This window comes from Sebastes fasciatus, chromosome 12 (genome assembly GCF_043250625.1).
Source record: "Sebastes fasciatus isolate fSebFas1 chromosome 12, fSebFas1.pri, whole genome shotgun sequence".
In the NCBI taxonomy this organism is placed as follows: Eukaryota; Metazoa; Chordata; class Actinopteri; order Perciformes; family Sebastidae; genus Sebastes; species Sebastes fasciatus.
This window is the reverse complement of record NC_133806.1, coordinates 6573902-6599443: the sequence shown is the minus strand read 5'-3', so window position 1 is coordinate 6599443 and position 25542 is coordinate 6573902. Positions and strand designations below refer to the sequence as shown.

The window sequence follows — 25542 nt, the reverse complement described above, 5'->3', positions numbered from 1 at the left end:
CACATTGGGTTCATCCCAAAGGTGTTGGATGGGGTTGAGGTCACGGCTCTTTATGGAGCTGACATTGTGCATGGGGGCATTGTCACATTGAAACCATAGACTGTATATAAGAAGTGGACGTAGTCACGGTCACATCACCCATCGGTTTGAGGACTGCGGTTTTGAAACCTTGGGTTTGGCATTTTGGCCGACACCATCTTGTTTTTTTGGAACTAGAAGTGACACAAGAGGTTGGAGCTAAGCACATCCGAATGCTGAATAAGTTTAGGCGACCAAAAAGGGTTAAAGTTCTAAGACGAAAACACAGACAACTCCCAACGCGGTGGTAGAGACCTGTCAATCACAAGTTAGCCACACCCTAAAGCATCCCCTGCTTTATGGTCTATTTGACTCTAAATGTGACCATAATTTACTAAATGAACATCATGCTGTATTGAAGAAGACTTGAAACTAGTGATTGAGACCATAAACTCTTGTTTACAATGTTTACTGAGGTAATAAATCAAGTGAGAAGTTGGGTCATTTTCTCATCGACTTCTATACAATCAGACTTCTTTTTGCAACCAGAGGAGTCGCCCCCTGCTGGCTATTAGAAGGAATGAAAGTTTAAAGGCACTTCGGCATTGGCATAATTTTTCAGAAAAGTCCTCGCCGAATTATTCCTACCACAAAGTTGAAAGGACACTATCGTCAACAAAATCATACGTTGACCGGAGCATTTGAATCAAGGCTGTAGCCATGGGGTCAACAGTAATTTCTTATTCAAAACAGTCAAATTAAATGTAAATGGATCTTTAGTGTCCCTGCTGCTGCAGCTGCTGCATTTGCCTTTGTTTTACCACATTAAGCTCCCTGTTGAGGTATGGTTGTTTAATATCAAAGAAGTTTGTGTAATGAATTTGTGAGTAAAATGGACTGTTGTACTTTGGGCTCTTTACTTTCTAATTTTACATTTCATTTACAACTTCAGTTCAAACAATTAGCAATTAGTCAAACAGTAAAGTGTGTGCTCTATTATTTCACTTAAATTGAATTAAACAGGTTTTATTGTGTCCAACGTCCTAACTGTAATTACAAGGTATCTGCAGATCCTGAAAAGTCTTAAAAAGCACAAGAAAGGCCTTAAAATGTATTTAAAAAGTCTTAAATTTAATCTACAAAGGTAAAGTAAATATTTCCTCTTGCCTGCTATGGGCAGTAATATTGGTTATAAAATATTTTCATATCCACTTGCAGGCTGTCGAAAGATGTTACACACTTACAAACTAAAAGAATACTTTTATTTTGTAGTTTCAGTCAGCACCATCAGACCTATAACAAACACTGTTAATACTGCAGTGGCTACGAAGCTCATTGTCTCACAGTGAAAAACTTGAACTTAAATGAATAAATAATTTTGATTTGATTAATCCATACATTTTATGCCACTTATGCGGATCCAGGTCGCGCTCATTTTAATTATTATATCATAAGGAATTATTGTTATATACTGCTGGGATATACTGAAATGAGTTAGTGACACACTGTAAAAACCATGATGCTTCTCTGTTTGTTCATGATTAACATACGAACCTCTTTAAAGACAATAATGATCTGTACAGTATGATCACTTTAGTTACCCTGCTGTCAGTGTGCTTCTCTCATCACATTATAGGTGAAGTTAAAGTGTCATTTTTTCCCTTTTAAAATTTTTATAAAACCTCAAGAGCACCAACAACTATCGTTAACCACTGGAACACAGTAGGATAGTTTGATATGTTAATTGTAAATGTTTATTTACTACACAACCGAAAAACACAACAAGTCAAAAAAGAATAAATATTCTATAAAGGGGGAGTTTATAGGCAAATAAAGCACTTCACTCAGTAGACAATACAAACAGGGATTAGCCTAATAAAAGCCTTGAATAAAACACCTTAACCATAATATTACCAAAAATCATAAACTTTGCATTTTGCAAATGAAACATTGCACGTTAGCGATTTATTCTTCTTTTGTTTTGGGGTTAGTCCATTACTGCAAAGGCATGCAGGGTGACCGTGAATGAGCTGCTTTACCAAGTGGTAAATGGAAATGCAATATCAATACACCAATATCCCTGGGTCAGTGCCAATGCAGGACAACAATCTTTTTCTACGTTTTATTTCCCTAACCTTCACAATAATGTAGTTTTCATGAATGGATTTGTAGAAATAATCAAAAGAATTTATCATAATCTGCGAGTTTTGCAGAATGGTCCAATATCTTCTGTTTGGAAAATGTATTGCAGTGTTAAAACTCAAATTGTATTTTTGTCACATATTAAAAACTGCAGACGTTACCGTAGCTTTGTTGCACGGCGTAAAAATGACACGCAAAAAGCCTAAAATGCATCGTCATGACACATGGTATGTCCGTGTAATGTCATGCTATTTATGCCTTCCTGTGAGACTGAGTTGGTCAAACACACTGCCTTCTAATAGAAATGAACTGAAATCACTAAATCTGCATCTTTACACACAGATGCAACACTAACACACAAAAACATGTATATGGCAAGGCTTACTGATTCCAGTCTTTAACTTAAAATGGCACAAACATGAATATATTTGATGTGTTGCAGAGTAACTTACTGAACTACATACAGTAAAGATTCTCTGTGTGAATGATGCTGTGGTGCATCTTTCTGGGAGTTGCTCTCACGGCGTCAACAAGGATCTAAACGGAAAGACAAAATCATTTTTGGTATTTAGAGAAGATTCATTATGTGTGTGTGTGTGTGTGTGTGTGTGTGTGTGTGTGTGTGTGTGTGTGTCTGTGTGTGTGTGTGTGTACCTTTTATGTCACTGTTCTCTTGTGTCTGCTTCTCTGGCAGTTTCTTCCAGGTCAGTTTGAAGTCAGTCACTCCTTGATTAGTGAGTGTTGCACGCAACTGAAGAAGAAGAAGAAAGATGATACTCAAAGTATTTTGTTTTGTATCCCCTTTTGTTCTTTTTTGCTCACGCTCACGCTCCCACACACATACACACACACACACACAGACATTCCTGTACTTCTATCTTTGTGAGGACACCCATAGACATTATACATTCTCTGGCCCTTTACCCGAACCCTTACAATCACAACTAACCCCAACCCGTTCCCTAACATAAACCTAACCTGAACCTTAAAACCAAGTCTGAACACTCAAACAGGCCTTTGAAGAAGTGAGGACCGTCCTCACTTTCCAAAAATGTCCTCATTCTGCAGTTGGTCCTCACACAGATAGATGTACAAGTACACACACACACACACAATACCTGCCGCAGCATTTCGGCATTGCAGGCTGGATCTTCCATGTTTGCGCTGGTCTCGATCTTCATCCTCACAACTGTTTTCTGTGCTTTGTAAACTGCACAGGGTCACAAACAACAGGCAGACATTTCAGAAAAAACTCATACGAGATCTGTGTTTTCTGACAGCTGGGCTGAGAAATTAACTTCTTTTAATTAATCATTCAAGTTGGTCAAAACAAGGTGATTTGACTGCATTTTGCGCTGCAGTTTTCTGTCATTTTATCTCTTAAATAATCAATCAGTAGTGAAAATAAACGTTAGCTGCAGTCCCAGTTTCGTCCAGCAGCAGTATCGGTTTGTTTTAGGACTATACACTTTCCATGCTGTGTGTAATAAATCAGTTCCTCACATGTCACTTCTGTCATCTAACTCGAGCTTTAAATGTGGAAATGTTTGAGAGATTCATACTTCCATAGCAGAAGAAAGGGTATGTCGCGTTGCAGGGCTCATCCGTCCAGGTTCCATCTGTCAACGCGACGGCAACACAACTGTTTTCCCCGTTCACGTTGTCAGGTTGTCCATTTTGCCAGTTTGTGAACGTGTATTCCTCTCCGGGTTCTGAGGGTCCTGACCAATCCCATGATTTAGATCTGTTGAGGCCAATCCACGCTCTGCTATCGCTATCGTCTCCGTTAACGTCTGTCAGAAGCCCCTGGACTTCAGAATTGATACTCGTGTTAGAGATAGTAACCAGAACGTCCTCTTTGCTTTCACATTGGATTCTGGCGTCATTCCAAGTCATCCTTTTGGGACCAACAAAGTAGTTGTCACCTGTTGACATGAAGACAATGAAGACATGGAAGAAATAGTTAAAAAATAGTTTTTCAGTATACCGTGAGCAGATGGATTTAGACCACAGGTGTAGCAAAACTGAGCAAGTATTAGCAGTACAATGCATGTGAACAGCCACTATTAGTTGTGTTGTCGAGTAAAAAAAACAAACAGCTGTCTACTCCATAATATCACTGTACAACTATGAGTGTTTCTGTAGTTCAAAAAGAGTGAAACGTCATCAAAATATAAATAAACTATTAAATGATGATGTATTATTATGGATTAAGCTAACCAACAGTATATAAAGTAGTGGAAGCTTGCCTTTTACCAGCTCCATCATTAGTGATACTGATACACATTAATGCATCACTAATTCTCATTCAATAATATAATATATAGTATTCTGAAATGGCCCTACCGCCTGCATAATGAGTACTTTTACTTTTGGTAATTTAAAGGGACAGTGTGTAGGATTCAGTGACATCTAGTGGTGTGGTTGCAGATTGCAACCAACCGAATACTCCTCCGCTCACGCCTCACTTTCCAAGACTGCAGTAACGTGAGCCGCCGAGTGCTAAACCGTAGTAATGCCGTTCGCCTCGCTCAGAGGCCGTCCTTACCATAATAACACTACTTTAGGAGCAACGGTACCACAGTTTAGCTCTCTGCGACTCACGTTACCGTAGTTTCACAATCGTTTTTGGAGAACGTTCAGGTAACATGAAAAAGTGAAAGTGTTTGGTTTGCCGTAGAAACATGGTGGAGCGACATGACGGACTCTGTGAAGAGGACCCGCTCCCTATGTAGATATGAACGAAAACACAATGATTCGTAGTTTCAGGTGATTATGAAAACAGTTTTGAATATTATATTCCATTTCTGCTAATTGATCCTGTTCCTTAAAGTCTTTAAAGTAAAACATCTGAGTACTTCTTCCACTACTGATAACATATAATAATATATTCATTTAAGCTAAACAACTGAAATGTTTTGACCCAGGACCTCCAAAATTTGGATCAAGCAGCTTGTGAAAAATAAGCTGTCCCAAATTCAGCAGGCCACACACGTTATTCCAATATTGCATATCTTCTGCTTCTATGTAGTAGATTATTAATTTTACTGGTTATAAGTTCTGTCTTATCTCATGTTCTGGTTGTAGCTATAGTGTGTGCACTGGGCAGCTGAGACAGTAAGTATCATATTGGACTCAGTTCGGGATCGGGGCCTAAATAAACTACATTGTGTAAGCTTATTGCATGTTTTGATTTTAACACCTCAGTCTGCGAAGTAAGTACAGCTGTCAGGTAAATCTAGTGGAGTGAAAAGTAGCCTACAGTTCCCTCTGAAAGGCAGAAAATTCAGAAGTCTTCCAGAACAAGAAGCTAAAGCACCAGAATGTCAAAACCGTACTAACCACCATGACAAACATATCGCTTATCTTCTGAACAGCTGACAACGCTCCAGTTTCCTTCCGGATCCATAGCCACGCAGATCTCATCGATATTAACGTCATCTGGCTGACCAAATCCCCAATTGAAATACGTGGCTGGTTGTCCATCCACCCAGGTCCATTCTGACATGTTCTCAAACAGTCCGATCCAGGCCTTGCCCGTGTACCCTCCAGGTGGAGTGTTCATCATCGCCGTAACGTTTTCCTTGTTAACTATTTGGGCCATTGATGTGTGCTCCAAGGAGCAGTAGGCTAGTGCATCATCCCAAGTCATCTTCTGGCTGATGAAGTAGTAGACGTTTGGAAAGGACGTGGAGAGGACGCAGAAACCTGAGGAGGGAAGTGGATCTGTTGAAATGTAGGATTCTTTAAACCCCCTTCAGCCCCCAGGAAAAACTGACATGGCCATTTTCAAAGGGGTCCCTTGACCTCTGACCTCAGGATATGTGAATGAAAATGGGTTCTATGGGTACCCACGAGTCTCCCCTTTACAGACATGCCCACTTTATGATAATCACAAGCAGTTTGGGGGCAAAAAAAAATTTTTTTCATGCAGTATAAATGTGTTATTTTCTCCTATTCTAAAATTGTGTATTTGAATATTTCTGCATACTGGGGTCCCTAAACAGTCTTTGAATTACATAAATTGTGTATCACCGCAAAGCTGAGACTCTTGTGGATCCAATGAGCCCAACTGTATTCATGTGTGATGATGTCAGTCCCCATAGTAGACATTTCATTGTAGTGAGACCATGTTTTGAAACTTGACCTCACTGTATAAAATGACCTCTGGTGACCTCTATGATAGTCACAGTCTCATGAAACTTTACAGCCACAACCTAGAGACCTAGAGCATTCAGAGGATGGATGGCTTTCCTAGCTACATTGACAATAAGGGGGTTTCTGATTAATTTACACAACAGAAGTGCTCGCCATCCAATCGCTGAAAAATGCAATTCTTGCAGAAATCACCAAATGTAAAAAAAAAAATGTATACCAAATCACAGCATGTCTTTTTCTATGGTGTTCCTCAAGGTCTTGGTGTCTTAATGTGGTATTTTGGAGGGATTATTGATAATTTTTATCAATTTTCAAGAGGTAAAAATGGTTAAATTTAGCACCAAATCTGTGTAACAAATGGTATCAACTCAAAATTGCTGCAACAACTTGAGACATAATAGAGCACGGGGATGTACATCATATACTTCTATCATAATGTTCTAAGCCCTTATACACTTTTACAATTATTTTTAAATAATTAATTAATTATTTTTAAATAATTAATTAATTAATTAATTAATTAATTTTTATTTCTGATTTATGACTAGAAGAATTTGACACACAGTGCAGAGCTGCATCTCAAATTAATCTTCAGGTTCCCAGCTTTCAGATGACGTACACCACTTCTATGTGATATCTACTGTTGACCTGCTATCTCCGCTATTGTGGGTCTCAGAGGGTTAAACCGAACTGAAATTAAAATACCTTTTTACTAAGAAATAAGTATATTTATGCTTTGTTTTGATATGTGTACTTGTTTGGACAAAATTGTATATACAAAAAAAGAAAGAAAAAAATACAAACATGTACCAATACCATATACCCACACACCTCCCTGATGGAAATTCAGACTACGTGATGGTTTGTTCCATCTATCTATCTATCATCATCAATGATCACATAAATCACATCTCACCTGTGAGCAGGAGTATCACAAACACAGTCCGGTCCATGCTGACTTTGATTAACTGTGGACGAAAAAAGAACATGAGAGCTGAATTAGCACTCACACATTTTAATGAGACATTTCAATGAGATCCTTTACTTTGCCGAGTCTTTTGGACTGCTATCATACGTATCCTCTGCATTGTATTAGCCTGCCTAAAGTTTTTATCCATAATAATACATCATAATTTATTTGCAGATTATATTTGTTATTATTAATTTGAATCTGTAAAGAAACTAAAGTTATTACATAAATGTAGTTGAGTAAAAAAGTACAACATTGGCCTCCAAAATGTAGTGGTGTCGAAGCATAATGCAGCATAAAATGGAAATACTCAAGTAAAGTATTAGTATGTCACAACTACTTAAGTACATTGCAAGTGACTGAACAGGTGACCTAAACACATTTGACACAAAGAGATCTGATTGATTTTGCATTTGAATATTGAAACTTAGCAGTAAAAATATCACTTCTACCCATCGCTGTCGGACAAACATCTTTCTCAGAATTTAATCCAAACATAGTGAAGCTGCTTTTAGCTCATATGCTGCACAGAAGCTGAAGAACTGACACTTAACCTCAAGACTAACTTACTGTTGTAACCTTTTCTTTGGCTGTTTTTAGATCTGGCTTCTATTTGTGTTTTATTCTCTTGTTTTATGCAAAACGTTTTGTACGTTTTGTGTAGACAAGTATATATTGATTTAATTTAATGTATTTATCAAAGACCAAGTTTCCCCTCGTTTTACATTTTCATTTAACCCGTTTCTGTGAATTTGGTTAGACCAGGGGTCTGCAACCTGCGGCTCCGGAGCCACATGCGGCTCTTTAGCTCCTCTCCAGTGGCTCCCTGTGGATTTATAAAAATGGAAATGAATAATATTTTTATTTATCATTGTTGTAGGTCTATGGTACGACGGAGTATTAGGGCCACATTGAGGAAAAATAAATAAATCTGAGATTTCGAGAATAAAGTCATAATATTACGAGAATAAAGTCAAAGGTTTACGAGAAAAAAGTCATAATATTATGAGAATAAAATCTGAAATTTAAGAGAATAAAAGTCGTAATATTACAATAATAAAGTCAAAGGTTTACAAGAAAAAAAGTTGTAGTATTATGAGAATAAAGTCATGATATTATAAAGTAGAAATTGTACGTGTTATTTCTTTTTTTCTCGTAAAGTTATGACTTTATTCTGGAAATCTCAGATGTTTTTTCCCTCAATAATCCTGTGGTGATAAAGTTTCGACAAGCTGCATAAAATAAAGTCATATTTCCTTTATGCAGTTTCTACTCTTTTAATCTTTTCTGATTTATGTCACATTGCACTAATAAAAATAAAGCAATTTAATACAATAACAACACATGAAGCTACGTATGTACTAAGATATCCTCTTACCAAATGTTAAATTTCTTCAGTTGTCGAACACGAGCAGCTGTCTGTCCTCTTCAGTGTTAGACTGTTGTGTTTAAGGTGTTTTTATACGTTAATGCAAATCAGTACAGTAGACTTACAGCTGAATGATTAACTTTGAAAGACACGGATTGGATGAGAAAACTGTGACACTCCCACGCTGACCAGAAACTCAACCGTTTCCTTTGTCTGAACAAAAGTTATTACTTAAAATTAACTTTACTCAATTTAAACATTTGAAGGTCATCACTCACGGATTATACCAGTAGAGATCATTTAGCTTTGTTGAGCTCTTTATAAGATATGATATGAAATTATATCTGTAGAAACCTTAATGTCTGATCAAAAAGAACCAGAAAAAATATGTTTGTATGGTTTGTTAAATAAATGCATAACTGAGAAGAGAGTTTTTCTTAGTTACGGCTAATAGAAGGTAAGCTCAATGCCTTTCGACAAAACACGACATGATGTTTAATGTTACACAACGTCTTAAAGATTAATTAAAAATTTAAAAAAACATTTTTTTAATGTTAAAATCTTATTTTAAGAGCCTAAATTAAACTCAAAAGGAACTAAAAAGTGTATTTATTCCCACATGTTTAAAGGAAAAGTTCAAAATGTTGGAAATAGGCCTACTTATTTGCTTACTTTAGATGAGAAGATTGATAACACTCCTAACAAACAAGTTTGTGTCGATTAATAAGGTTTAAAGTTGCTGGTAGGTGTATTTTTTTTTTTTACTTTGGACTTGTTTGTATGTTAAATATGACAATTTTAATTTAATACCAATTTATGACAGAAAAACATCAGACTGGAGATTCAGGTTCAGAAGTGCTTTTCTCTTTTATTACCACATTTACATCATCATCAGACCGGACTGGATGTTGACATTATGTGGTCAGTTAGATTTGAATGAATCATCTGGAAATCCCTGAATGTAAATGATCTGAAGTTTGTAACTAGTCTGACTCTTTACGGTGATCAGGTACAAGGAAAATTTACCTGAAACAATTACACAAATCAGAAACAATCAAAAGGTACCCTGTGGAGTTTTTGACCATTAGTATTGTATGGGGACGATGTTGAGGATACTCACAGTTTGTTTCAAGGTGAATAACACTGAATCTAAACAGAAACTGTTGTTTACAAGAAAACTCCACAGGGCACCTTTAACTCATAAAATTCAACATGATACTTAAAGGGGAAAAAAATCATCTCCTAGAACAGACAGATTGATTCTATTGTTTCCTGTCATTTAAATATATGAAAAGGTCTGCTAGATGTTGTTTGTGTGAATGCACAAAACATCCACAAAGATCATCATCATCATCATCATCATCAGTGGTTGCTGTTTGTGTGGTCTCTTGGATTTGAATGATACATTTAAAGAGATTTGAATACAAAGACGATCTAGTTGTGTTAAAACGTCTACGGAGAAGAAACCTACACCGATCTAAAAACCACTGGTCTAACATTCACTTTTAAAAACTTTTTTAAAATCACAACATGTTTTAAGTCTCTACAGTGAGCACAGTCTACCTGTGAATATTTACCTGTTTGTATGGGATGATGTGGAGAAAGCTCCTCCAAGTGCACAAAGCACCTCTACAGGTGTTTTCACTTTGTGCTTGATGAATTGCAGGTGAGTTAGAAAGTGGTTCTGCAGGCTGCTCATGGATCGTTGGACTCTAAACTCGTTAATATCGGTTCACAATTTACATTCGGAGAGCTTTGAATACAAAAACAATCTCTTCTTGTTAAAACATTGACCTTTGGTGGAAAATAAATCTCTGCAGACCTTCAGATACAGATGATTGAACTACATGCCTATAGTTTAATATCTGAGCAGTGAGGCTTCCTCTGTATCCTCAGTGTTTGTTTTACACCTCTTTGTTCACTGATTTTGATATTTGGCTCTTGTTTTTAACATAAAAAATACGACATGATGCTTGAGTATATTTACTGTATTATTTGTCTGTGTGAGTTTATTCTGCAGACATTTTTTTCAGGTGATTTATAAGTTTTAGGTCTTAAATTTTGGCTGTGCATCAAGCTGATTGTAATTAAGCCTGAAATGTAATCTTGTTCTGTAATGACTTGGCGCTATATAAATAAATAAATAAATATAATTGTCTTACTATTATACTATATATACACATCTAATAGTGCTACTTTTAAGAAACATTAGGGCTCAACCCAACCTCTAAGAGAATAAAGCTTTCAGTTATGGAGGAAGGAACTTGCCAAAATAAAAAAAAAATACATAAATGACTCGATATATAAATATATATGAGGCATAATGAGGCAGATAATGCATAAAGAAATCTCTAAAGAAAAGAATACATAAATAAATAAGTTTGGGGGAAATAAATAAGAGGTGAAATGCAAAAGTAAATCGTGCATGCACGCAAATTAATAAATAATAATGTAAAAGAAGAGGGGGAAATTAAACAGAAGAGTAAATAAATAAGGGAATTAATACAAAGATAAAAAAATAAAGAAACAATTTAAAACAGAAATATCAATTGATATCCCATTTTATCACTCAATTAATGCAACATCTAATTTTAATATTATTTTTGCTGCATTTAATGACATTTATTTATTTATTTATTTATTTTGGCAGGTTCTGTACTCCATATCAGATTAGTGTGTTCTTTAAAAAGGATTTTGTTGGAGCTTAACTGATTTGAAATCAGTTCAGCTCTGCAGGCTACTCGTGAATCATTGGACACTAAACTCATATTATGCAGCATTTTGCAAAGAATAGAGTTGAAATCCAGATGCTGTGTGCAAATGGCTCCACCTAATGGAGAACATCTGTCTCTGCTCCTCTGGAGACTCATTGTGCTGATCTCATGTCAGCTTCATTCATTTAAAAACACTTGGATATCAATAACAACACAAACCACAAAGAGTATTCTTCACTTGTATTTATTCATACTATATCATATTTATATTCTGTGTTCATCAGATATTTATATATATATATATATTTATATAGATATTTACATATGGCAGTGTTGCCAGTCGAAGAAACAGATATTTCAACAAAATGGATGACAAACACATCAAATTCAGTGCTATGCTGAATGCACATACAGTTCGATAAAAAAAACAAAAACAAAGTGGGGAGAACAGCAACAACACTTGTGTGACTATTTTGTTTTTTACATGTCGCCTTTTTACATGTTACTTGGTTTTCCTGCTCCAGAACGTGCAAATGTAGTGTTGCTGAAAATGGCGTCATCGACTCCCCCAGAAATCACCAGGCAGTGTACAGGCAGTTGACATAATAAACCGTGTAAAAAAATAAATAAAAAGAAATCATATACAAACACTATTTACACTGAAACTGTGAACTGATGCTTTCTGAGGCAAGGGGAGAAGATCCAAGTAATAATTGTTTTGCATTAAGTACAGCCATGCATTAGCAGCGATCGTCACACATTCTTCGATACATTTTCCGATAGCTTGCCTTTCTTTCCTCGCCGACATGGATCAGTCAGGATATTGGACCAAACAAACATGCGGTATGTAGGGTATATAATGTCTCTTGCGTACACCTGCTCATCAGAGGATACGCTTTGGAATTAAATGTCTTTTGGATCGTCCAATTGGTGGTTTCTCTTCATATTATTTCATGAAGCCAGTTAAGTACTCTTCGTTCTCTCGAAAATATAAAAGCGCCTCCATCTTTGCAAAACTAACAACCTCTGACACACATGCACTTGCGTGTGTTTGTGTGCAACAAGCGTAAGCTATCGCTCTATAAATACAGTATATTCTTTCTCTCTTCAGACCACACATGGTCTACTTAACGAAAATAGAAATAAAAAATAACTGTCGATACATTCTAGGAACAAACTGGGTTGGTCGAATCCGGAAGGTGACGGGGCAGTAAGAGGCAGGTCGAGGTGGAGGTGGAGGTGTGTGGATGAGGTGGAGGGTGCAGGTGAACCCCCTCGGGAAGCTTTCATGGGTGCACTTTGAAGGAGAGCAGTTCCTCTGAGTGCATGTTGTTGAGTGAACGCAGCTCGGGAAGCTTGAGCAGCAGCTTGGTGAAGGTGGTGGCCGCCTCCTCGCCGTGGTTCTGCATCACCAGGTGCCGCAGCCCCCGGATCAGTTTGTCCTGCAGGGCCTCGACTGAGTTCAGGTCTTGGATTCCTGAGCGATCTGTGCCAGCACAAAAAAGGAGGGAGAAAGTGTTAATGCTGGAGGACAGAACAGGGCTTCATTAATGTTTCTTTGTATGACTTCTACATCAACATATTCTACCGTAAGTGTTCTTACCGGCTGAGACGAGCACCACGGCCGTGAAGAGGCTCATTTCGTCAGAGTCGAGCCGCAGCGCCGCCAGCTTCTCGCTGAACTCGCACATGGAGTTGAGCAGCTCGCCGGCGCCCAGTGACCTCAGGGTGTCAAGGCTGTAGCGTTTGCCGCTCAGGAAGGTCACCGTGCGCTCAACCACGTTGAACAGAGAAGCGAATCTGACCATCAGCACCTGGGAGTCAAGAGAGGGAAGGAGGATTTTTAGTTTTTCATTCGTGCAGATAAACAAGGGACTCAAAAGACATCCTGTGATAAGTTTGTAGATCTAACTGACTGAGTCTCGTCTCTTACAACTAGAAAAGTCTTTAACACGTTGTGAAGTCTCTTTCATTTCCATTCCAACTGTTATCAGAGCAAATATTATTCAGTCTGCTCTGTTTGGGAGAGCCACAGTGGCGCCTATATTCCCAGTATTTGAAGAGCCCTACCCTGTTTGATTTCAAAGCGAGCGCAGAATAACAAGAAGTGTTTATGTTTTGCTTGTTTGCCCTCTTACCTCAAAAGTGCTGGCTTTCAACAGACCGACTTGGTCGTGCTCGGGAAGGTCGCGGAAGCCCGGGATCCTCTTGGCGAAGTCGACCACCTCCCGCACGGCGGGGGTGAAGCTATTGGAGAACTCCTCCCAGACCTCCTGGCTCGGCTTGTGGGGGTCCACGAAGGGTGATGCGTTCATTGGACAGACCTGGAAAAAACATCAAGGTCAGTCAGCGAGGTTGATCAAAAGCGCCTAACTTTAAGTTTCCAGAATAGTAATATCAATTTCTCAATTATGAAAAAGATAAATAACTCACCAAGTGTGATCTACGATTCATGCAGCTGGTTGGTCCATGATAACCACTTGAGGCAGTTTGTGTGTTAAAGCCGTGCTGTCTTTGGCTGTCTCCTGATGCTGGACAGCTAGGGGCGCTGTTGAGCTGCTGCTGCTGCTGCTGCTGGTAAACTCCACTGTCCTCCCTGTAAGCGACGTTGGTGACGTGTTGGCCGTTACTGTATGAACCGTGCTGGTTGTTGTTCCAGCAGCTCCAGCTCTCCTGTTGCCCCTCCGTACCCGACGTGGGCGAGGCCTGGCCCTGTCTCGGCGACCTCTGTTGGCTGTATGCGAAGGCATCTTGATGCTGCCTGCTCACGTTGACGAGGGCCTCGTCCTCGCCGCTGTCTGACGCGCAGGAGGAAGGGGAACTGGAGTTGGTGTCCATGGAAACCACAAACTCTGAGTCCTGGGGGCACCGCGGGGACGAGGGGTTGGAGCATGACGGGGAATCGGAAGCAGAAGAAGAGGAAGAGGAGGGTGAGGAGCTGACGTCTCTGGTGACGGAGTCCATGGGCAGCGAGGGGCTCTGGTGGCCGTGCAGCATGCTGTGCAGCTGGCTGTTGCTGCTCATCATGTTGTTCATTGCGTTCTGCATCTCCAGCAGCATCCTTTGCTTTTCCCTCTTTGGGATGCGGCCAAATCGGACAGCTGGGAGTAAAAAAAAAAGGACAGCCATTAGATTGTGTGAACATTACCAGCACCAAAAACAAAAAGCTTTTGAGTAAATGAGCTGAATGAAATTCAAACTAAATGCACCGCTTACCATCTCTGGACATGCCGACACCCAGACACTTCTTGAACCGACACTGCTGGCAGCGGTTCCTGTTGATCCTCATGATGGTGCAGTTCTCCATCTTAAGACACTTCTTGTACTGGATGTTCTGCTGGATGCTTCTCCTGAAGAAGCCCTGAAGAACAACACGAGAGGAGCATTAGTCATGTGAGCATCAGCGATAGATAGAATATGAGTAAAACTCTCAGAGAAGGCGACGCCTCGTTCTGGTAAACTGGTCTCACCTTGCAGCCCTCGCAGGCGTGGACGCCATAGTGGAAGCCAGAGGCCACATCACCACACACTTTGCACAACAGCACCATGCCGTTGATTTCTGCAAAAACAAAAAGATAAGCCGTTAGTCAAGTGCACCTGATCAGCAACATTTTTTTTCAACAGTGTGGTATTTTGATTGTAAAGACTTTGATGTTGTGCTTACTGGTAATGCTGCTCTTGCCGGATGTGGATGAGCGTCCAGCCTTCTCCATGCCGCGCTTGGTCGGCGGAGAGATGTCCACCACCATGCCCACGGCCCTGCTGGGCAGCGACTGGCGGGACACCGACTGTGATGTGGACAGGTAGCCTCTGCTGGGGCTGGTGCTCATCATACAGGGCTCTGGGCTGGAGGAAGATCCAGAGGAAATGTAGGCAATGACGCCTGCTGTGGAGAGAGAAGGTGACATAGTTATAGCAGGTTAATTACTTCCCTTTCTTTCAAAGGCTGTCGATGCAATTGCATCCAATGTCCATGAAGGTTTCGTTACCAATTGCATATGATGGTGGCGATGCAGACATTTAGACTCGTCCTACTGCTGCTGTTCTAGTGTGAACAGTTTAGCAAACACAAAATGTGTGGCGTGTGTCTGTGACACTTTGTTTTATGTCAATCTATCTCTGAGAACACACCCACTCTATACTACTCATCACGCTCGCCAAACTGTGACCCCAGAGACTATAACAGGAACATGAACCGCAGTGATTAAAAAAAATTATAGTAGCAGTGCCAATGTTTCCGTGTGCCAAATAAACAAAACTCTTGGCTGTACATCAAGTACTAGTGCAATCTGACACGCCTAGACAGCAGAACACTCCAAAATATGTGTGTGTTTCCTTTGCTGCCAAGGTTTGACCTGCTTTATCTCCTCCAGTTAGTTTGCTGGTGGTTGGATAACGCTATTACATAACAAACATGGGTCTCTGTGCTATGGGGAGTGTGATCCAGGCAGGGTGAATGAAGCACTGGAGCAACACAAACAGTATAGTGGGGAGAAAATAATGCAAAAGGGAAGACAGATCCACTGTTTGGGTTATTATGTAATGACAGGTTTGACCAGTTCACGGTGACAGTTAAATTACAAGAATTTGAAATGGAGTTTGGTGGTAGCCTGAAGCCATGTTACAACCAAAGAGATCAATTAATTTTCAGAGTAATAAGCAAGTTCCTTATAATTCAACATTGTTTAAGTTCTGTTATAGTGCCCTTGGGCAAGGCACTAGAATTTAACAATTAAAGTGCAATATTTATAATTTTTTTATATGCTTCCATTTTATGTCTTTATTGGAATATATGTGTATAAGATACTAAATTTAGAGGCCATATATGATTACCTAACCCTCCACAGTGACTGTCCTCTTTCACAGCCCACCCACACGTGGACCTGTCATGAATTTCGAGGGGTAGAAAAAAAATCTAGGTCATGGGCTGCTGTATCTCTCTCTCTCTCTTCCTCCTCCCACCACCATCACCACCAACACCACCGTCTCACGGTCTCACGTGTACCTCGCAGTGCAGCCTCTGCTGCTGTACAGCGTGAATTATACAAGGCTCTACGTCACAGGCTGCGCTCCAGCCAATCAGAGACGCGTCCGTTCAGAACGCGTGCTCTCAGAGAGCAGCCAATCAGAGGCGTGTTCCAGGAGGAGCGTGTACACACGGACACATGGCTAGACTACGATGTGCATGTGAGACAGGCCGAGGAACATAAACACACTGCTGTTGTGTCAACGTGAATGGAGCACAGACAGACAATGTCATAAATAAACTTTATTTTTTTTTTTTTTTATATATTTACTGTATTGTTATTATTGTTATTATATATATATTTATATCTTGTTCTAATTGTTTTGTTATCACTATTATTTTGTCATATTATTTCTTTATATTAATGTTGTCTCTATAGGTGGATGCTTCAGATAAGCCCAGTGTTTTTTTTTTTGCCTCTTCCTGCACTGTAAATTATTCATTTATTTTTTTGTTATGTTGTATATTCTTAAATTGTACAAAACAAATAAACAAATTATAAATAAACTTATAAAAAGTGTGCACTTACAGCAAGAAATAGTTTAAATGACAAGACACCATTCATTTGTGTTCTGCCCCTCCTAAGATTGCTATTTCCTGGATCTATTCAAGAGTATGATGCATTCATTCAAATAAACTCAAGCCACAAATATGCATTAGCATAACTCAACAGTGTAATATTTCCACATTAATATGGAGATAAATGTAATGTATGTGTGAGAATTAATTTTAAGAATTAATTATATATAAATTTCTTTAAATAACACAATAATTGCAGTAAAGTCTGTATATAGATATATTTAAGAGTATGATGCATTGAATAAACTCAAGCCACAAATATGCATTTTGCATAACTTAACATTGTAATATTTCTACATTAATAGGGAGAGACACTTGATGTATATGTGTGATAATTAAATTTAAGAATTATATATATATAAAAAGGTAATTTATTAAACACAATAATTGCAGTAAAGTCTGCACAATGCATGCAATAAAAAACATTTTATTTAATATGAAATTTTCTCTTACCAGGCTTAGTTGTCCCCATGTCCTCAGGCATATATATATGATCCAGGAATAGGAAAAAATCTCCAAAAGGTGATTCAATGTTGTTCTGTCACGAGTTGTTCCACTCAGGTTGAACAAAATGACTTAAAGTTGACAAGTTTGAAGGTTGCAGCTCATATGAGGAGTCTGATGATGATAATAATGTATCAGGAGGTCCTTGTCTCTGAGAGAGCAGCAGTGGACTGGTAGATCTCAGTCTGAGCAGCTCCTCCTTATTGAGTGTGCCTGAGGTCGGTTAGTCAGGGGAACTAAATGTTCTACATCGTGGGGCTCGCCCATGTGACCTATTTGTCGGCTCCTCCCACCGCCCACCGGCTGCTGGAGCCACTTTAACCCAGTGACACACTTTCAGGACACCGGCAGGGCGGAGCCAGCCAGCCTCGTGGCCGGAGGCGAGGAATGGTAGCATCGTGCTCACGTTGCACAGCTCAACGTGAACCGTGTACAACCAACTGTACAGTACAGTCATCGTGCTGTCCGTGGAGCAGCCTGTCAGGCTTGTTTTTTAGTCCGTTAAAGGGTTTTTTTCAGCGCTGACAAGCTGCAGGATGTACTCACTTATTATAATTCCTTCTGGTAGTATAGTGGTGGAAGAAGTATTATTATAAGGGACAATACCACAAAAATACTATTTTACAAGTAAAAAGAGAGAAAGAAAGAAAAGTATTAACATTTACTTAAAGGTCCCATATTATGCTAATTTTCAGGTTCATATGTGTATTTTGTGTTTCTACTACAACATGTTTACATGCTGTAATGTTAAACATTTTTGTTTTTTAGTTCGTTAAAGGTTTTTTTCAGCACTGACGAGCTGCAGCAGTAAATGTGCATGATGTACTCGCATATTAATCTGTGATAATTAATGCTAAATAGAGTGAAAAGTACATTTCCTTCTGGTAGTATAGTGGTGGAAGAAGTATTATTATAAGGGAAAATACCACAAAAATACTCTTTTACAAGTAAACGTCCTACATTCAAGGAAAGCTTTAACAGCGAAATTTACTTAAAGGTCCCATATTATTCTCATTTTCAGGTTCATACTTGTATTTTGTGTTTCTACTAGAACATGTTTACATGCTGTAATGTTAAAAAAAACAATTTTATTTTCCTCATACTGTTGGCCTGAATAGGATCCTCTGTCTCACATATTAATCTGTGATATTTAATGCCAGAGTGAAAAGTATATTTCCTTCTGGGTAGTAGAATACAGTGGTGGAAGAAGTACTATTATAAGGGAAAAGTAGAAATACCACAAAAATACTCTTTTACAAGTAAAAGTCCTACATTCAAGAAACAGCTAAATGTACTTAAAGGTCCCATATCGTGCTCATTTTCAGGTTCATACTTGTATTTTGTGTTTCTACTAGAACATGTTTACATGCTGTAATGTTAAAAAAAAAACTTTATTTTCCTCATACTTTCGGCCTGAATATGCCTGTATTTACCCTCTGTCTGAAACGCTCCGTTTTATTATTATTATTAAGTACATTTCCTTCTGGTAGTATAGCCTACAGTGGTGGAAGAAGTACTATTATAAAGGGGAAAGTAGCAATACCACAAACAATACTCTTTTACAAGTAAAAAGAACGAAAGAAAGAAAAGTATTAACAGCAAAATTGACTTAAAGGTCCCATATCGTGCTCATTTTCAGGTTCATACTTGTATTTTGTGTTTCTACTAGAACATGTTTACATGCTGCAATGTTAAAAAAAAACTTTATTTTCCTCATACTGTTGGCCTGAATAGGATCCTCTGTCTGAAATGCTCCGTCTTAGTGCATTTCGACGGAATTGCAACAGGATTGTGTTGCTATAGGAAACAGCTTGGGTCCATGTTTACTTCCTGTCAGTTGATGACATTCACATACACTGCAACCAGGAATAAACTGGGACACATTTAGAATGTTTATGTTTAGACTGCGTAAAGGGTCTAAATATTCTATATCTGTGACATCACAAATGGACAGAAATCCTAACGGCTAGTTTCAAACACTCTGTTTCTGAATACGGGATGTGTGTATTTCTCTGTGGATTGAGCGTTTGATACGTTCACAGTATTTATATATCACTTAAACCTGCTTTATAATATAAAAGTCATAAAAAATCTCACTTTTTTATAATATGTCCCCTTTAAAGTATTTAAAGGTCCCATATTGTCTTTTATATTATAAAGCAGGTTTAAGTGCTATTTAAACATATATATTATTGGTAGCAGCATTTTCATATTGATAGATCAATATATAGCACAGTATCATATGTTATAAGATCATATGTTTTGTTTGTAAAATCTTAAATTTGAACCCTCTGAGACCCAAAATAGACTCGTGTTTGTCTATTTTTAGGCGGGTACAGGGAGGCCTTAGCAGGAGATAGCAGGTCAACAGTAGCTGTCACATAGAAGTGGTGTACGTCATCTGAAAGTTGGGAACCTGAAGATTAATTTGAAATGCAACTCAGCACTGTGTCAAGTTGTATAAACATGAATTACTCAATTATTTAATTAATTCATTTAAATTAATTGTAAAAGTGTATAAGGGAGTAGAACATTTTGATAGAAAATAATAGAGCCATTCCCATGCTCTATTATGTGTCATACGTTGTTCTCAGCAACTTTGGGGTTGATAACATTTGTTACACAGATTTGGTGCTACATTTTTACTGTTTTTTACCATTCAAGAATTGATAAAAAATTATCAATAATCCCTCCAAAATACCGGATTAAGACACCAAGACCTTGAGGAACACCATAGAAAAAGCCATGCTGTGATTTGGTATCAAAAACTTTTGACATTTTGACATTTCTTCAAGAATTGCACTCCTGTTGTGTAAACTGCTCATAAACCCCCTTATTGTCGATCTACCTAGGAAAGCCATCCATCCTCTGAATGCTCTAGGTCTCTAGTTTGTGGCTGTAAAGTTTCATGAGGCTGTGATTATCCTAGAGGTCACCACAGGTAATTTTATACAGTAAGGTCAAATTTGAAGAAAAAAAAATACGCTCACTAGAGTGAAATGGCTCCTATGGGGACTAACATCATCACACATGAATACAGTTGGGCTCATTGGATCCACAAGAGTCTCATCTTTACAGTGATACCCAATTTATGTAATTCAAGTTAGACTTGTATTAGTTTGGGTTGTACCAACAAGGATTAATTTAATCTAACTGATGACTCATCCCATCACAACTAATATATTTACAGATATGGAACAATAACTTCAGGAAATGACATTGGCTTGCAACATGTTTATTTTTCCTTTACAACCACACAGTCTGAATTAATATCCTACTTATATTGACTACTTGGAAACGCATGTCCCATCTTTTCCTAATCAATTCAACACGTGTGAGTAAAATCAAAGTTTTCCAGACCTTTTTTTACATCTACTACGCAGATTGATATACCGTTAACTTTTGAATCAGTGTCTCATCTCATTGTGCTTTAATGATATAGGTCCCTTATGGACTGACAAGTAGATGACACCTATGCAGATTTATGAGACTTACAGTGTAGACATCTATCTGTACAGAAACAGTCGTCCTTGTGCACTCGGTCGTTACGCTGACTTCTAGGAAGTGAAATTGAAACTGCGTTATTTGTCAGTTTGTCGAGCCCCTTGGAAGTCCCCGAACTCCCCCAGAAATCAAAGATTTGATGATTGTGGGTCAAAGGATGTACAGGTGTCAAGGTGACAGATACAGTATACAAAGTTTAAACAGTCACAGTGAAACTACAGTTAGAGTGTCTACAGAATATATGAGTGTGGGGTAGTTAGGAGAGGGAAGGAAGGGATTTTAGCAAATTCTAACGAATACAGACCGCTGGCCTCCACCCACACCTCACTGTGTTGTCAAATCAGGAGGAAGAGGGAGGAATGAATTAATTAGACCACATTAAACCACATTATTTGGAAATGTAAACAAAGTTTTTGCAGACCACAATTCAACACACCTGCTATGATATCACATTACGGCGCTGCTGCCATCGACAAGTGGTGGTCAATTGCACCATCAGGTTGGCATTCATGGTTTGAAGTGAAATGGTTCAACTTCAACTGAACTGTATAGCTGAGCCACAGCTTGGAATCATGTTTACTTCCTGTCAGATGATATCATACAGTGACATACAATGCCTTACCGTAACTACTTGAGGTCAAAGCCTACACTTAAGTATTTGATATCAATGCCGAACATTAACCATTCGAGATCAGTGCCTAGCCTTAACCATTCAAGGTCAAAGCCGGCAAAAGTAATGACGTACCTGTCAGCCTTAGCTGAACTTTGTATTTAATACTAAATGACTCAAACCACTGGCGCACTTTACACTAACTTACAATATACATCCTATATACCCCTTTATAGACTGCACACATGTACATATTACATGTATTTATTGACGGACTGCACACACTTTGTTCAGCCATTCACTCTGTATCTTTTATATCTCTATTTATTGTTTTTATAATTTTTGTATACCTTTACCTCTCCTGTGTTTCACTCTGTTTGCTGATGTTGCTGCTTTGACACCTGAATTTCCCTCCAGGGGTTAATAAAGGTTCATCTTATCTTATCTTATCTTATCTTAAATGGCAAATGTTAGCATGCTTACAGGCTAAACTAAGATGGTGAACATTTTAAACCTGAAGATACAAATCAGCGGCACCCACAGATTAAGAGTCTGAGTCAGACGCTGATGACGGCTTATAGCTGAAACACGTTTGTTTGGTTGCCCAGAATAAACTATAAAAGACTTTTTTATCTGTGATTTGTTTCTTCTGTTCTTACCACTACCTGGCAACCCGATACTGTTCAAGACTTGGAGACGTGCTCGCTGCTATTTTCCTTTCTTAAACATGGTAAACCTTACATATGCTTAGCATCAGGGCTGGTTAGATAGTTGGCCCAAATTAAACACTTGATTGGATTATAGTTATATATGTTTGAGTTCCCCCAAAACATATTTTAAGTGTTTTACTGAAAGAGAAAAGGAAAAAAAAATGTTTATGTATTATTTATTTTTTTACTCTGGTCCAAATTCTGCTCTGAAATAGAGACACTGAAACACTGAAAGATTTGACGTGACCTGCCAATGTTAATGGGTGTACTAGTTCACGTGTGAAAACCGCAAAGTACACAATGTACTAACACAACAAACCACAGGAATTGTACTCTAGCTGATCTATTTTAAAATACTTGGCAGCTAATAACAATTGTGGTTAGAACGCAATGTACAACTTGTTCGTTCTAATTACTTGTAATAACATGACGTTGTTATGCCTATTGTATCATGAGTCACTCTACTCTCTGAGCTATTGTAAATCTCACAGGCTCACTATGTATGTACCTAAAATGTGAATGACAGAAATGTAAATGTTTAACATGTACACTTGCTGACCGGAGGAATTTCACGTTTGGGATTTATTATTGCACGTGTACAAAATCAGCATTGTTTTGAAAATCAGTGAATTATTAACTTTGGCCACTTTCTTTTTGGAAAAAAAATAATATACTGTACTGGCTTCCTGGAAAAAGACGTTTTCACAAGAAGACGATTATTAATAGAAATAGAGGGACAAAAATCCCTTTGTCAGTCAGTTTGAAATTCATGTGCACTCGTAACTTCAGTACAGAGTGAGGGTGTATTTATTTACCTGAATGAGCTGTCTGAACCTGAGGAGTTCACTTTTGGCAGGTCATCAAGACCTTTCAGTCATCAAAAGTATGTTAAGAGTTGAACATTGAGACACAGTTTTAAACAAAGTCACTGTTGGAAATTAAACGGATACACGATGTCCTTGGCCTGGTGCCAGGGTTACAATGTTTTCATGCCGAGTTCTCTTCTGAGAACGACACGTTAACCTGGTTTAATAAAGGAAAAGGAAAATGAATTACAAAATTCTTCTCCAATTTCTTTAAAGGATAAGGCTGGTGATATAATGTATTTTTTTAGTCCGTATCTCAATACTTTCCTGTCTGTGGCTCTCAGCCTCAAGCTCGTTCTTATTAATTCTATTTGTGCTTTTTATTAAGTTATAAAAAGCACAAATAGAATTAATAAATAAAATTCAGTTAAACACCGTTTGCTTAATTGTTTTAAATGGGCTTTGTATCCTATTTATGTACAGAATATATTCCCTATTATATTCTATTAAAAACATAAATCTTTAAAAACGGCTCACAAATATATACTTTGATTTATAAAATAGGCCAATTCATTTCCTAAAACAGCTGCTCACTGTAGTTATTAGCCTTTTTTTCGTTTCTTACATCATCAGTATTGAGTATTTGTGTCAGCAGGACGGTGTATGTGGGAAGGACTCCAAACTAATTACTGCGCCCATGTTCTTTGAGTCGAAGGAACATACCTAATGGTGTGCTTAATTAAGGACAATAATAGGACAACAACAGAGCTCTATGGCACAGAGGAGTAAACGGACTGGGGTTGTTGACAATAAGACAAATATAAACTTATTCTTTAACATCCAGTTTCTGAGATTTATCACTGACGTTTACAGTTTCTGAGGCGACGGACAAACAGTAAAGCAGAGAATCCAATTTTATTGAATAAAAACTGTATTACATACTGTTCATTCAGGGGAGATTGAGAACAATTGGCTTTAGACTTTGCTATATGTTCACACCAGAGAGCCTCCTATATGTTGCTCGCCCACTCTGTACAGTATATCCCCCAGCTGGTCTGAGACTTCAGCCAAATCTCAGGCCTCAGGTTGTTCGTCTTAAACTGTATATGTTACATGTCACACAAAAAACAAAACAAAGATGTGTATGTTGCTGCAATTTAGTATCTATCTATTCAGTTTATCTGGATTTTGGTGTGTTGAGTTTACATGAAAGTAAAGTATTATCAATGACTTTGCATCAAGTCTACTTAAACGGGTGCTCTGAGGGGCAGATCATTTTTTTAATTCCTCCTCATGAACTGATTATCTAACATCGAGTATATCTCCAGTGATGCCACCTGGCAGGTCAGAGTGTTCCCTCTCTGATTTGCACACTTATGTCTGGTAAGAACTGGAGTGTTTCCTCTGGTATTAATTATCATCATCATAGAGTACATTTCCTCCACTCCCAAATATGTAATTTCCTTGAGGCGGTGTTGGCAAGTACAGTACGCTGAGAGGAAGGTGCACATTCCCCTTGCTCCTTCTGATGAATGGCAAACAGTTCAATGTCTGATACTATCTTCTATTTGTTTTGTGTACTGTGCAGGTTTTTTCCCCCACTAATTGTCTGCAAAGGACCCCAACTGATAATCCTAATGAAATGGTTTCTCTTTTTTGTGGCCAGTCAGAATGCATTTTTTTTTTTTTAAATCTGCCTGCCTTTATAACGCCTACATGCTGGTTGATTTTTTCCACTCACACCAATGTCCCAAAACTGTTGAGTCATAAAGAAAAGGGCAGTTATTTGCCAACAGATTGAGATAAATACAGCTTTTTGTTGCCCTACATGATGCCAGAGAGGTGACATCACTTCATGGAAAATGTCACACTGACATTAAATGTCATTGAGGCGTTCTCTGCAGCAAATCCAACACATTAACTAACACTGAGTGAGAGGGGGTCACAAAGAGGGATTATCATGACATGTGCTTTAAAAGTGGAAAATAGACTGAAGTGGTGCTGGTTGTTAACTGGTTACCAGTTATGTATCTGAATTAGTAATCCTGCTTTCCAAAACCCCCAAAGGTGACAGCTTGTATTGACTAAAATTGGGATCAATGATGAAAATGCAGTGACGCTAGGGTTGGGAAATTATTCAGTATTATTATTTACTGAATTTCACTGGAATTGCAATCTGATAATCATTCAGTGATATTAAAGTTACAATCTTGAAGATCTGTTTGGTTCTCTTTGGCGGCACCTATGGCGAGAAGCGGTAATTGCAGGTGTGCTTTTTGGATCTCACTTCCCAGAGATCCAAAGTGTCTGGAATTGCTGGGAATATCGCCGCAGACACCCGGTTTATAATACTGCAAAAGAGTGGGCTTTCATCAGTGGCCTATAGGCTCAATCACCATTATGTTACCTCATCCGGTGATAGACTTACCAGT

The 25542-nt window shown here is 38.3% G+C and overlaps 2 protein-coding genes across 5 annotated transcripts; both read right to left on the bottom strand.

Annotated features, from left to right (window-relative positions):
- Window positions 1–1760: 1760 nt before the first annotated feature.
- LOC141778533 (macrophage mannose receptor 1-like) lies at window positions 1761–10505 on the bottom strand. Of its 3 annotated transcripts, XM_074652863.1 has the most exons (8): window positions 10235–10502; window positions 8667–8727; window positions 7235–7286; window positions 5503–5868; window positions 3723–4085; window positions 3279–3370; window positions 2815–2911; window positions 1761–2697 (listed from the first exon to the last, which is right to left on the bottom strand). In XM_074652863.1, exons 3-8 carry the CDS (start codon window positions 7269–7271, stop codon window positions 2687–2689), a joined length of 966 nt encoding a protein of 321 aa, XP_074508964.1. In that variant the 5' UTR covers window positions 7272–7286; window positions 8667–8727; window positions 10235–10502; the 3' UTR covers window positions 1761–2686. The 3 variants fall into 3 exon arrangements, with proteins under 3 accessions (XP_074508964.1, XP_074508966.1, XP_074508965.1); XM_074652865.1 differs by lacking the exon at window positions 2815–2911 and having other exon boundaries at window positions 10235–10505; XM_074652864.1 differs by lacking the exon at window positions 8667–8727.
- Window positions 10506–11599: 1094 nt separating this feature from the next.
- nr1d2a (nuclear receptor subfamily 1, group D, member 2a) lies at window positions 11600–17705 on the bottom strand. Of its 2 annotated transcripts, none has more exons than XM_074652862.1 (8): window positions 17430–17705; window positions 15036–15257; window positions 14842–14930; window positions 14588–14732; window positions 13805–14472; window positions 13510–13695; window positions 12975–13185; window positions 11600–12857 (listed from the first exon to the last, which is right to left on the bottom strand). In XM_074652862.1, exons 1-8 carry the CDS (start codon window positions 17458–17460, stop codon window positions 12658–12660), a joined length of 1752 nt encoding a protein of 583 aa, XP_074508963.1. In that variant the 5' UTR covers window positions 17461–17705; the 3' UTR covers window positions 11600–12657. The 2 variants fall into 2 exon arrangements, with proteins under 2 accessions (XP_074508963.1, XP_074508962.1); XM_074652861.1 differs by having other exon boundaries at window positions 15036–15254; window positions 17430–17695.
- Between the last annotated feature and the right edge of the window lie 7837 nt (window positions 17706–25542).

Bases quoted from the DNA above. Each gene is read 5' to 3' on its own strand.
- LOC141778533 (XM_074652863.1), bottom strand. From the start codon at position 7,271: ATGGACCGGACTGTGTTTGTGATACTCCTGCTCACAG. The intron at 5,869-7,234 runs GTGAGATGTGAT...TTCCCTCCTCAG, and splicing joins TGTGATACTCCTGCTCACAG to GTTTCTGCGTCCTCTCCACG. The intron at 4,086-5,502 runs GTTAGTACGGTT...TCATGTCAACAG, and splicing joins GCGATATGTTTGTCATGGTG to GTGACAACTACTTTGTTGGT.
- nr1d2a (XM_074652862.1), bottom strand. From the start codon at position 17,460: ATGCCTGAGGACATGGGGACAACTAAGCCTG. The intron at 14,733-14,841 runs GTGAGACCAGTT...GTTGTTCTTCAG, and splicing joins ACGCCTGCGAGGGCTGCAAG to GGCTTCTTCAGGAGAAGCAT. The intron at 13,696-13,804 runs GTGAGTTATTTA...TGTTTTTTCCAG, and splicing joins TGAATCGTAGATCACACTTG to GTCTGTCCAATGAACGCATC.